This window comes from Bufo gargarizans, chromosome 3 (assembly GCF_014858855.1).
Source record: "Bufo gargarizans isolate SCDJY-AF-19 chromosome 3, ASM1485885v1, whole genome shotgun sequence".
NCBI classification, from domain to species: domain Eukaryota; kingdom Metazoa; phylum Chordata; class Amphibia; order Anura; family Bufonidae; genus Bufo; species Bufo gargarizans.
Window position 1 is genome coordinate 14,036,580 of NC_058082.1, and position 11,403 is coordinate 14,047,982.

Here is an 11,403-nt window from a genome sequence, read left to right on the forward strand (position 1 = left end):
CAAGCTATTCCTCTGGATATCACCGCTGTGCTGACCCCACTGTCTCCACTGCTGAGCAGCTCAGAGCACTAGACATTGTGTGCCGTGAAACTGACATGTCACAAAGCTAACCCAGTGAGACAGGTAGACATGGCTGAATATAATGTCTAATGACCCAATGCATTGTGGGTAAGGGGGCGATGTAAGAATGGATGGGAGAGGTTCCAGGCAGCCTCACCACCCATATTACATGGTAGCGTAGATGTCACGCCCTCCTTCTCTGATCTTTAGTTTTTTAATTCTGTCCTGATATTTCCTCCTCAATTAACAGAATTTTCAGCTTTCCTTCTCAAGGTAACGACTTTCATTAATTGCTACCAGGGGCCTCATCAGGGTCTTCCAAGGAGCCCAGGGGAGTCCCTACTCAGGTATATGCCGTTCCCCAGATCAGGGGTTATCTGCTAATGTTTTGATATTTAATGTTATGCCATGTATTGTTATGTCTTCTGCCTGGCATAGCTGTGTGTGTGCGGCGAACCTCTGAGTAGACGGTACAGAAGATAGGAGTGGTAGTGGCCCTGATGAACTATTGTGTCATGGTGTACTCCCTCAGGTCATTGCCCCCCGGAGATCGGTGCAATGCAAATGTGATTTGAAGAATGAGGCCAGAAATGAACGTAGAACAGTCTCCTTTACTGAGTACAGCAGCAATGAAAACAGAGTGCAGTTCTGGCACCAGTTGTCCACTGTCAGGCTCAGACTTGATGGGTGTCTGAGCTGTAGTCCCTCACCTTGCAGCAGTGTCTGAAATGTAGGATTTCGTTCACTGCCTTGTCTCTCAAGTGTTTTCTTGATGCTAAATGAAGTTGGTCTCTCTGGAGAATCTTTACAATGGAGCAGGAGCTCTGTAGTGTGCTTCCTCTCCCTCCTAAGGCTACACTGGATCTCCCCTTCCAGGCAGAAAGCGGGACCAGCCCACTCCTACCAAGGTTGGAGGAACAGGATGGTTAGCCCTGTTCCTGCCAACCATTTGCTATCAACTGCTCCACTTACTGGAACGCATAACATTACATTACCCCCAGTTCAGGGGTACTACATATGGCTAGCACAACCAGGGATAATACTCCTGGTTCAGACTTTTGCAAGAGGTTAGGTGGGGACCCAAGATCCACCCCACCTCAGTTAGTCTTAGGGAAGAGTTCAGTGAGAGAGGAAGCTGTTTTATATGGTCCATCTTCTCAGGCTCTGGAGATCTCAGTGTAAATTACTGCAAGATTAAGAGAGAGATGGAGAATTGTAGAACTTGGAATTTGCATGGCCACCCATAACAATCAGCAAGCTGACCTGCTACTTCGGCTATTCAGACTTTGCTGCTGTGGGGAGAACCGCTCACACACTCTTCACACTTGGACACATCCAGGCTAGAGATGAGCGAATTTCTTGTTATCAAATTTGTTCACGCTACGTTTTGTGGTAAAAGCAGAATTGCATTATGGATTCCGTTACCACGGACCATAACGCAATTCTATGATGGAATGCATAACGGAATGCCTTTAGAGGGATTCCGTTATTGATTCCGCCATAATAGAAGTCTATGGGCTGCAAAAAAAAAATCCGTCCCATTTCTGTTATGCAGGAGAGGACTCGGGGTCAGGAGAGGACTCCCCTGCATAAGGGAAACGGGACAGATCCGTTTTGCAGCCCATAGACTTCTATTATGATGGCATTCCGTCATAGAATTTATTTATGGTCCGTGGCAACGGAATCCATAACGCAGTTTTGCTTTTACCACCAAACGAAGTGTGAACGAATTTCAAAGTATGAAATTCGCTCATCTCTAATATAATCTATTGCCGATAAACTATTGCCAGCCATAGACTCTACTGACATAGACTTTAGCAAGTAAAAACCGGATTCCAAAAAAGTTGGGACACTAAACAAATTGTGAATAAAAACTGAATGCGATGATGTGGAGACGGCAAATGTCACTATGTTATTTGTAATAGAACGTAGATGACAGATCAAACGTTTAATCCGAGTAAATGTATCATTTTAAAGGAAAAATACGTTGATTCAAATTTTCACGGTGTCAACAAATCCCAAAAAAGTTGGGACATGTAGCAATAAGAGGCTGGAAAAAGTAAATTTGAGCATAACGAAGAGCTGGAAGACCAATTAACACTAATTAGGTCAATTGGCAACATGATTGGGTATAAAAAGAGCTTCTCAGAGCGGCCGTGTCTCTCAGAAGCCAAGATGGGGAGAGGATCACCAATTCCCACAATGTTGCGCAGAAAGATAGTGGAGCAATATCAGAAAGGTGTTACCCAGCGAAACATTGCAAAGACTTTGCATCTATCATCATCAACTGTGCAGAACATCATCCGAAGATTCAGAGAATCTGGAACAATCTCTGTGCGTAAGGGTCAAGGCGGTAAAACCATACTGGATGCCCGTGATCTCCGGGCCCTTACACGACACTGCACCACAAACAGGAATGCTACTGTAAAGGAAATCACAGATTGGGCTCAGGAATACTTCCAGAAACCATTGTCAGTGACCACAATCCACCGCGCCATCCGCCGCTGCCAGCTGAAACTCTACAGTGCAAAGAAGAAGCCATTTCTAAGCAAGATCCACAAGCTCAGGCGTTTTCACTGGGCCAGGGATCATTTACAATGGAGTGTGGCAAAATGGAAGACTGTTCTGTGGTCAGACGAGTCACGATTCAAAGTTCTTTTGGGAAATCTGGGACGCCATGTCATCCGGACCAAAGAGGACAAGGACAACCCAAGTTGTTATCAACGCTCAGTTCAGAAGCCTGCATCTCTGATGGTATGGGGTGGCATCAGTGCGTGTGGCATGGGCAGCTTGAATGTCTGGAAAGGCACCATCAATGCAGAAAAATATATTCAGGTTCTAGAACAACATCTGCTCCCATCCAGACGTCATCTCTTTCAGGGAAGACCCTGCATTTTCCAACAAGATAATGCCAGACCACATTCTGCATCAATCACAACCTCATGGCTGCGTAGGAGAAGGATCCGGGCACTGAAATGGCCGGTCTGCAGTCCAGATCTGTCACCTATAGAGAACATTTGGCGCATCATAAAGAGGAAGGTGCAACAAAGAAGGCCCAAGACGATGGAACAGTTAGAGGCCGGTATTAGACAAGAATGGGGGAGCATTCCTATTTCTAAACTGGAGAAACTGGTCTCCTCGGTCCCCAGACGTCTGTTGAGTGTTGTAAGAAGAAGGGGAGATGCCACACAGCGGTGAAAATGGCCTTGTCCCAACTTTTTGGGGATTTGTTGACACCATGAAATTCTGATTCAACATATTTTTCCCTTAAAATGGTCCATTTTCTCAGTTTAAACTTTTGTTCCGTGATTTATGTTCTATTCTGAATAAAATATTAGAAGTTGGCACCTCCACATCATTGCATTCAGTATTTATTCACGATCTGTATAGTGTCCCAACTTTTTTGGAATCCGGTTTGTACAAAGAGGGCCAAAATGTCACAGCCCTTTGTGATTGCTCATGGCCTGTCTGTCCATCTCTATGGATTATAATGGACGCCGTTTTCAGGATGAATACTTTTTGGTGATAACATTTCTTCTTTGATATCTTACATTTACATGTGACATCATCAGATGTGATTAACAAAGTGACATCATCTCCCACCGCATTGACTTCAACAAGATTCTGCAACAAAGGATTATCACTTCATGACTGCACTGGTGAAATTTAGTCAAATATTGTATGATGTCAGGGTGTGCCCAAAGTGGTTGATGGCTTTCGCCTGTCCTACAGTGCCGATTAGAGGCCACCCCTGCACCACCTTGGTGTTACTTGGGGAGTCACACCAGTCACTTTATCCAGCATCTCTATGGGTCCTCATGACTGCTAGTGCAGTATCCCAGACCTGGGAGTATCTACAGCATTTTGGTTTGGTATATAATGTTTGTAATGTTAATACTATGTGCTACACACTCAGTTGCACACAATTTTTCTAGCATGAGCCAGGTGGATCATCCTGGCCCAGCCTTCTCTAGTGTTTAGGGTGTGGGCTGGCTACATCCCCTAGTTCCAGAATATTCTATTCAGAGTAACTGTAGAGAGGGAGAAGGTAGGGGGCAGTCTCCATGTGCTGCTTTCCTATATGACCCCCTGGAGCCATAGTCCTCCATGAACTCCAGGAGATGCAAGCAAACAAGAACTAAGGGAGGAGGATCTGCATGGCTACAACAAGAGAGAGACAACAAGCTAACCAAGCTTAAGGCATTCCAGACCATGCTGAAGCAGAGGACAAACAGGTTAAGATGCCCTAAGTGCCCCAGAATATTGGACACTACAGCCATGGTTTAGCTAGACTAATCCGAGGCTAATGTCATATTCATCTGTTCAGCTCATGTTAGGACATCTGGTAGGACTTTGCATTGTATACAAACTACTGCTGAATGTACTACAACTTCAGTCCTGCATACAGTAAAGAGAGACTCTTGTTAAGTTTAACCTGGCTGGGTCTCTGACTCTCTTAACACCACATGTTCGTCATTTCATTGCCAACACATACCCTGCCGAAAACCCAAATGAACATTAAAACATTGGCATCCCCAAACTACCTTCGGGCACATCATCACCGTGACACATCATCATCAGGACACTGCCACTCCTGTCCTCTTCTCCAGATCCTCTGGACCACCCCTAACACAGCCTGCTCCACCTGGGTGATAACCACTAGAGATGAGCGAATCGAAGTTGACAAAGTGGAATTTGATTATCACCGAAGCCGAATTTTCTCGTGATTAGTGGTAACAATGGCTGCTGCACGTGTGAGGACATGGAACAAGGAACTCTGGGAACGTGGGATCACCCATAATGCCATGCATGCAGCCAATCAGCAGCCAGCCAGCCCTGTGATGTCACAGCCCTATGAATAGCCTCAGCCATCTTGGATTCAGCTATTTTCCCAGTGCACTTAGTGCAGGGAGAGACGTCAGCAGGCGCTAGGGACAGTGCAGGGAAAGACTTAATTGTGCTAAAAAAAATGATTTATTAGTGCATGGATAGATTATTCAATGTGTAGGGGAAGGATTAGGGGGATGAATCATTCCACAGCATTTATGTAGAACAGGGTTCAGTCGGGGAGGTTACAGCCTGGGGAATAGGAACAATCCTATTACACCTTGCTGCACTGACTGCGGATCCACATTGCCATTATACAGCTCTCTAATTCCAGTGTAGGCCACGTATCGGGGTAGGCTCCCCAGGATACAGTCAAGTTCCAAACAAGGAAAATGACTCTGACACCAGCTCTTGTAGAACAGGCTTTGTTTTACTGTTACGGGATATCAAACACAGTCCCAAATGCAGTGAACATAAAATCAGATTACATACACTCAGCTCGGAAGCTGAGACCCCTGTGCCCACCGATGGTAGCCGGAAAACACTTGCACAATTTACCTACTGCCAGCAGAGCTAACTCTGTCTCGCCATACCTGTTATTACCCTGAAGAACAGGAACAATCGTGTGTGTTTGAGATACAGTCTAGCCTGCGGTACGACACAGCAGCCTACAATCTTACCAGACCATACAGTACTATCCCCCTCCCTTTTCCCAAACTGTAATATGTCACGTGCCTAATATATATATATATATACATATCACTCCCGATAAACACGCTGGGGTAACTGGAGATTAAGGTGAAGTCCTATCTGTTCTCAGGAGCGAACCAAAGCTTTAACTGATAAGTCCTTGTGATAAACAAGCAACAATTCTTCATAGCCTAACACTCAGCAACACTAACTACTGGCAGGTTTGATCTCAGTCTCTAGTATTTAGGCGCCGATCTTATATTGAGGTGCGTGCACGAGCTGTCTTACCGACCCCGGTTTGGTCTGCCTCAGCTGGTGACTGAGAACTGATCAAAGGCTGATCCAACACACGTGCGGTACCCCAGGGTAAGTTGCTTTGCTTTTTAGCTCTTATCAGCGATCCTGGCAGCTGAAATCCTTCTCCTAGAAGGGATCTGTGATGGACTGAACTGTCACTGCGGCTGCTGGAGAAGCCTGAGGGCCAACCTCCTTCCTACAGACTATGGACTGAGAACTATGGAGACCCCCTCAGACCTTTTGAGGTTACACGGAACTATGAACCCTGATTTATGTGTGTCATTTATAGGCCACATATTTCCTATTGCCCATTAAAAAGGCATGGTGTGGATTCAGCAACACAAAAAGGGTTAACTCTGCACTGAGACTCCCACTGATTGCATTAGTGATGGGATTAAGATCGTTGATTATAATAGCAGCCGACTCCTAGATGAGTAGATCACCATATGATACACTCAGGAGGTAATCCCATCACATGTGTCTCTTCTTCCCATTTATTCATTATGGAGGGGGTGAAGATATCTGTTTGCATGTTCATTGTTGATTGCGTCAAAGACAATGCCAGTGTGTTTGTTGAATAGGGTTAGTTTTGTGTTTAAACTGTACAGGATTGGTTGCTATGTCATGTCCTCGGTATGTCATGTTTATATAAGTCAATGCTGTGTGTTCAAATAAAGAGTTCCTGTTTTACCCTTCATCATGTTGAGGCTGGTGTTTTGGTAACTGATCGACACTGGGGATTGCTATACGCTGAAGATTTGCTATACTCCCCTGGCTATACTCTTAGCTCTTGTAAGAGCTGTTCCTGTTCCTGTGGTGGCTTTTCTGTAGAGAAGAGTGCTTGGAGTCCTCAGGAAGCACTAGGAGCATCTATTAACGAACGGAGGTACATTACAGGATCCGGGTCCTTAACACGATCAGCTTCACTTGGCTGCAGTCCTGGTCGCTAAGGAATGATTCCACATTTGGATAGTAATGCATTCCTTCTCTCACACACTTTTCCAGTCTGCAACTAAGATGGACGCCAGCTTCCTTCCTCTAGACACACAGCTCCACCTCCTGATATTTAAATCTGAGCAGTATGTTTAGCTGTGTGGGGAAACAGCGGCCTCTTGTGGCCAAACAGCAAAATAACAGTGATCATGCAATAAGAGCTGTTTCACAATCTCACATGCCACCTTACTAGAGGTTGTGGATCTCGGCAACCATCCACACTGAAACTCATCCTGTGCATAGTGCTGTGGGGGCACCCCAGAGTTGGCCCTGTTTGACCTTCGTAGAGTGAGAGGCTCAGAAGCACTGGGGACATCTGGCACATCTGGTGGAGCTACTAATTGTTCAGCATTTTCTATGGGGGGCAAACTTGCCACAACTCATCATTCCTCCCCTTCCTCCTCTAAGGGGATTTCCTCTGTACCCTGAGCATGAGGAGGGACCTCCTCCACGCACACTGGCTCATCAAAATTGCAATGTCTCAACATTTTACAGTGTAAGTTTCGTGAGGGCCCCCCAGTCCCTATTAGTTCTGCCTCATATACCAGGATGGCAGGGTCTACCCTCATTTTTACTGTGTATTGGACCACCTCCCACCGCCAATCCAACTTCCCAGATGTCTGTTTGGCTTTGATCATCACTTGATCACCCGGGGCATACCCATCCCACTTGTCTCAGGTGCACGCCCACAACTTTGTGGACCGATCTCAGCTGGCAGCGGTGCTCTTGCACCCATGCAGTGGTACTTCTTGGTGGTGGTTCCATCTGGGCATTTGGAGGTCTTCTATCTCCCGTCTGGCTCTCCCAAACTGAGCATATGTGGGGAGTATCCGGTGGTACTGTGTAACCTGTTATTATAGGCCCACATCAGTTCAGGTAAGAATTCGGGCCACCAAGCCTTTTGGCTATCCTCCAGAGTCCGCAGCATCTGGAGCAAAGTGTGGTTGAAACGTTCGCACTCCCCATTTATTCGGGGCTGATACGGGGTGGTGCGGAAGCGTTCAATCCCATACAACTGGTACAGTTTGTTCAATAGAATACCATGGAAACATGCCCCCTGGTCTGAATATATTCTCCGTGGATACCCAAACACCTGTATAAAGTGCTTGCAGACCGCTTTGGCGGCCGACTCTGCTGTCTGGTCTCTGGTAGGTACATCCACCGCATACTTTGTGAAATGGGCTGTCATGACTAGACAGTATGAGTGTCCAGAGGTAGAGTATCCAATCTGCACATAATTGATCATAAGAAGCTCTAGTCGTGCTGAAGTCCAGATAGCCTGGACAGAAGCCCACTGTTCAGTACTCTTGCTCAGCCCGCAGGGCCGACACTTAAGACAGGCCTGGGCTACCATGTCTGCCAGATCTGGACACCATTTAATGAGCTTCCCTGGAGGCCTCTGGTCCCAACGACATGGGAATGACAATCTGTTGCTGGTACTGCAGCTCTGACTGTAAGTATATGGTCCGACACAGGAGGCCCTGGGTAACAATAAGCTTATCCCACTGCCTCAACAACTTTTGGTCCTCTGAAGTTGGGCCTGCTCTTCCGGCCGAGGCCAGGTCTTGGTCCAGACCCATTCTCTCATCTTCCACAGGTCCGGGCAGCCATTCAGGACTCTCTCCCTATGAGCCAACGTCTTTCCCAACACCATGGACATCCCGGACACCACCCCACTTGAATGTGCCACATCCTGGAACATGGGTAATCGACCAAGGTCAGGAGTTTCAGTAACCTCTAGCTCCTCATCGCCTCTCTGAGTCGGCACCCTTACAGGGACCCGGGAGAGTGCATCAGTGTTGCTGTTATCCCTACTTGGCCGGAACTTGATGCGATATTGGAACTTAGAAAGGCGAGCCAACCACCTCTGCTCAAGGGCACCGAGCTTGGCATTTTCCAGATGTGCTAATGGGTTGTCATCACGGTCACCTCTGCACCTGTCAGGTACTCCGCAAACCTTTCGGTCATGGCCCACACCAGCACCAGTAGTTCCAATTTAAAGAAGCTATAGTTGTCAGGGTTGCGCTCTGACTCCTTCAGAGAACGGCTGCCATTGGCAATGACTCCATCCTGGACTTGGGATAACACGGCCCCCAGACCATGTAGACTTCCGGCAGTGTATAGCAGGAATAGGGTGTCGAACTGCGCATAAGCCATAATCGGGGCACTGGTCAGGGCCTCCTTCACTACCTCAAAGGCCTCTTGTTGCCGTGGTCCCCAGACAATAGGACGATTCTTCGGGCCTCCGCAAGTGCCCCTCAATAACTCGTTTAACGGGCCCACCAAATGATCAAATTTGGGTATAAACTTCCTGTAGTAGCCGGCCAGTCCCACGAATGCCTGCACCTCTCATAGTGTACTCGGATGGAGCCACTTGTGGACAGCTTCTACGTTGCTGGGGGCCGGTTTTACCCCCTCCGGGGTGCCAACATGTCCCAAATACTCTATCTGCTGTTCAAACAGTTGGCACTTCTTGGGCTTGATCTTGAGCCCATGGTCCTGTAGCCATCCAAGGACCTGTCACAGCTTCTGGAGGTGATCTTCAAAGGAGGCCCCAAACACTACTATGTTGTACAGTTATATGAATACTAACTCGAAGTTGAGATACCCCCAGACAGTGCTCCATTAACCGCTGGAATGTTGCCGGGGCATTGGAGCATCTGGTTGAACTCATAGAGTCTCATACATAAAATGAAAGCCGTCTTCGCTTTGTCCTTCTTGGCCACCACTACCTGCCAATACCCATTGGCCAGGTTAAGAGTTGAGAAGAACTTCTCCTGGCTCAGGGCTGACCACGGACGGTCTGTCTGAGTATTCAGTTCCGATAGTCGACGCAGAACCAGAGACTCCCATCTTTCTTCCGCACCAAGACTACTGGAGCAGACCAAAGACTTTGACTCTACTGGATCACCAGGTTTTCCAACATGCTGGATATCATATCCTTTACCTCCTAGTACATTTTAGGTGGGATTTGCCGGTAATGTTCCCTAATCGATGCAGCATCGACGATAGGGATTTCGTGTTCAATGGCGGAAGCACACCCAATGCCTATTGAAACTCCCATAGAGTGTCTTGCAGCAACTTCTGTTGTCCGGGAGTCAGAGTCTTGCAGTCCACCCCCATCCGGGCCATGATCACTCGACCATTCCACTCTGCTGTCGTGGTCTCCCTTTGATGAACCGCTACAGCATAGGTCCAGGCTGATCTTCTATCAGGCTATAGTGTGAAGCTCCTCCGTCAAGAGATTTACCCCTCGGACACATATACTTTGGCCAGCAAGGTGTTTCCTGAGACGGTTAACTCGCAGTCTTCAACATTTAGGCAGCGTACAGGCACATATCCATTCTTCACAATGGAGAGGGTCCGGGCTACCAGTGGGCGAGCCTGCGCTTCCTCTTGATATGCGTGCTCTATCAGGACCTCCAGTCCATTCAGACGTCGTCCAGCCCCCACTGGCAGCATCAATATTCGTTCTTGTCGAGGTGGGATCTTCACCGAAGTTCTTCGGGGCAAGGTGTGTGATGGCCTGTTGCCAATACTTCGGCCCTTCCTTGGCATAGAGTTGATGGTCTAGGTCTCTTAGTACATTCATACCTAGGGTCATGTCCATTTCTTTCCAGGATGGATGATCCACCAGCACGATCCCCTTATTGCCGACGTCTTGTCCAAACATTCGGACCCGCATCCAGACTATCCCTCGGATGTCCATCTCTCTGTTATTGGCGGCCGTCAGCCTGATGACGCTCCCGTCCCCTGGCTCCATCATATGTCTAAAGTGTCTTTTGAAGAACTGCAGAGGCATAAGGGTGCACTCCGACCATGTATCAACTAGGCATCATACCTTCTGGCCTTCCAACTCGGCTTCCATAAAAAGGCTGCTGGCATACAGGTTGTGTTCCTCATGCATAGGGCTTAGCTCCTGGTGTACCACCGCAGGACGCCCAGCTAACTTTAACTTCAACTCAGACTCCATCCATTCGAGGCATTCTCTGGCCATATGTCCATACTGTCAACAAGCCCAACAGAGGGGCCCTCTTTTGACAGGCACCCACACCTGGTTCCTCCTGGGTGGAGTGGTGCGGGATAATGGGGTTATTTCCGGAGACCTGGATGTTTCCGCCTTCATCTGGGACACTTCTAGCCAAAGTCCTCTTAATTCTGTCCACAGGGCCTATACCAAATCCTTTAGGGATTCGGATTCTTTAGACCCAGACCGGTCCCTTGTAGCATGAGTGCTACTCACCACTCTCGCCGCCACAGGTACGCGCTCTTCCTCCCTCTCCACGGCAGCTTGGTAGACACTGTAGAATGTCATGTCAGCCGTCGTCCGAGTTATCTCTTGCTGCTTGTCCTGAAGGAACTTGTTGAAGAGCCCCACTATGAACTGGTCTTTTAGTAGTCCATCTCCCGAAAGGCTTCTATGGCCTCTGGGTCTTGCCGCTGTATCTCATTGAGCGTTTGCTGTAGGGAATTGGAGTTCTGCATCAGAGTCTCGCCCTCTCGCTGTGGTTGGTTAAAAAAGTGGCCCCGCAACTT

General features: G+C 47.8%; 1 protein-coding gene across 1 annotated transcript in view; it reads right to left on the bottom strand.

The window, feature by feature from the left end:
* Positions 1-10,840, bottom strand: part of LOC122930840 (olfactory receptor 51E1-like) — a 47,803-nt gene extending 36,963 nt beyond the window's left edge. Inside the window, exons 1-2 of the mRNA XM_044284485.1 lie at positions 10,709-10,840; positions 10,462-10,657 (exon numbers count right to left, since the gene is read on the bottom strand). Of these exons, the coding sequence (XP_044140420.1) occupies positions 10,462-10,657; positions 10,709-10,840 (328 nt within the window). The remainder of the gene's footprint in view (positions 1-10,461; positions 10,658-10,708) is intronic.
* Between the last annotated feature and the right edge of the window lie 563 nt (positions 10,841-11,403).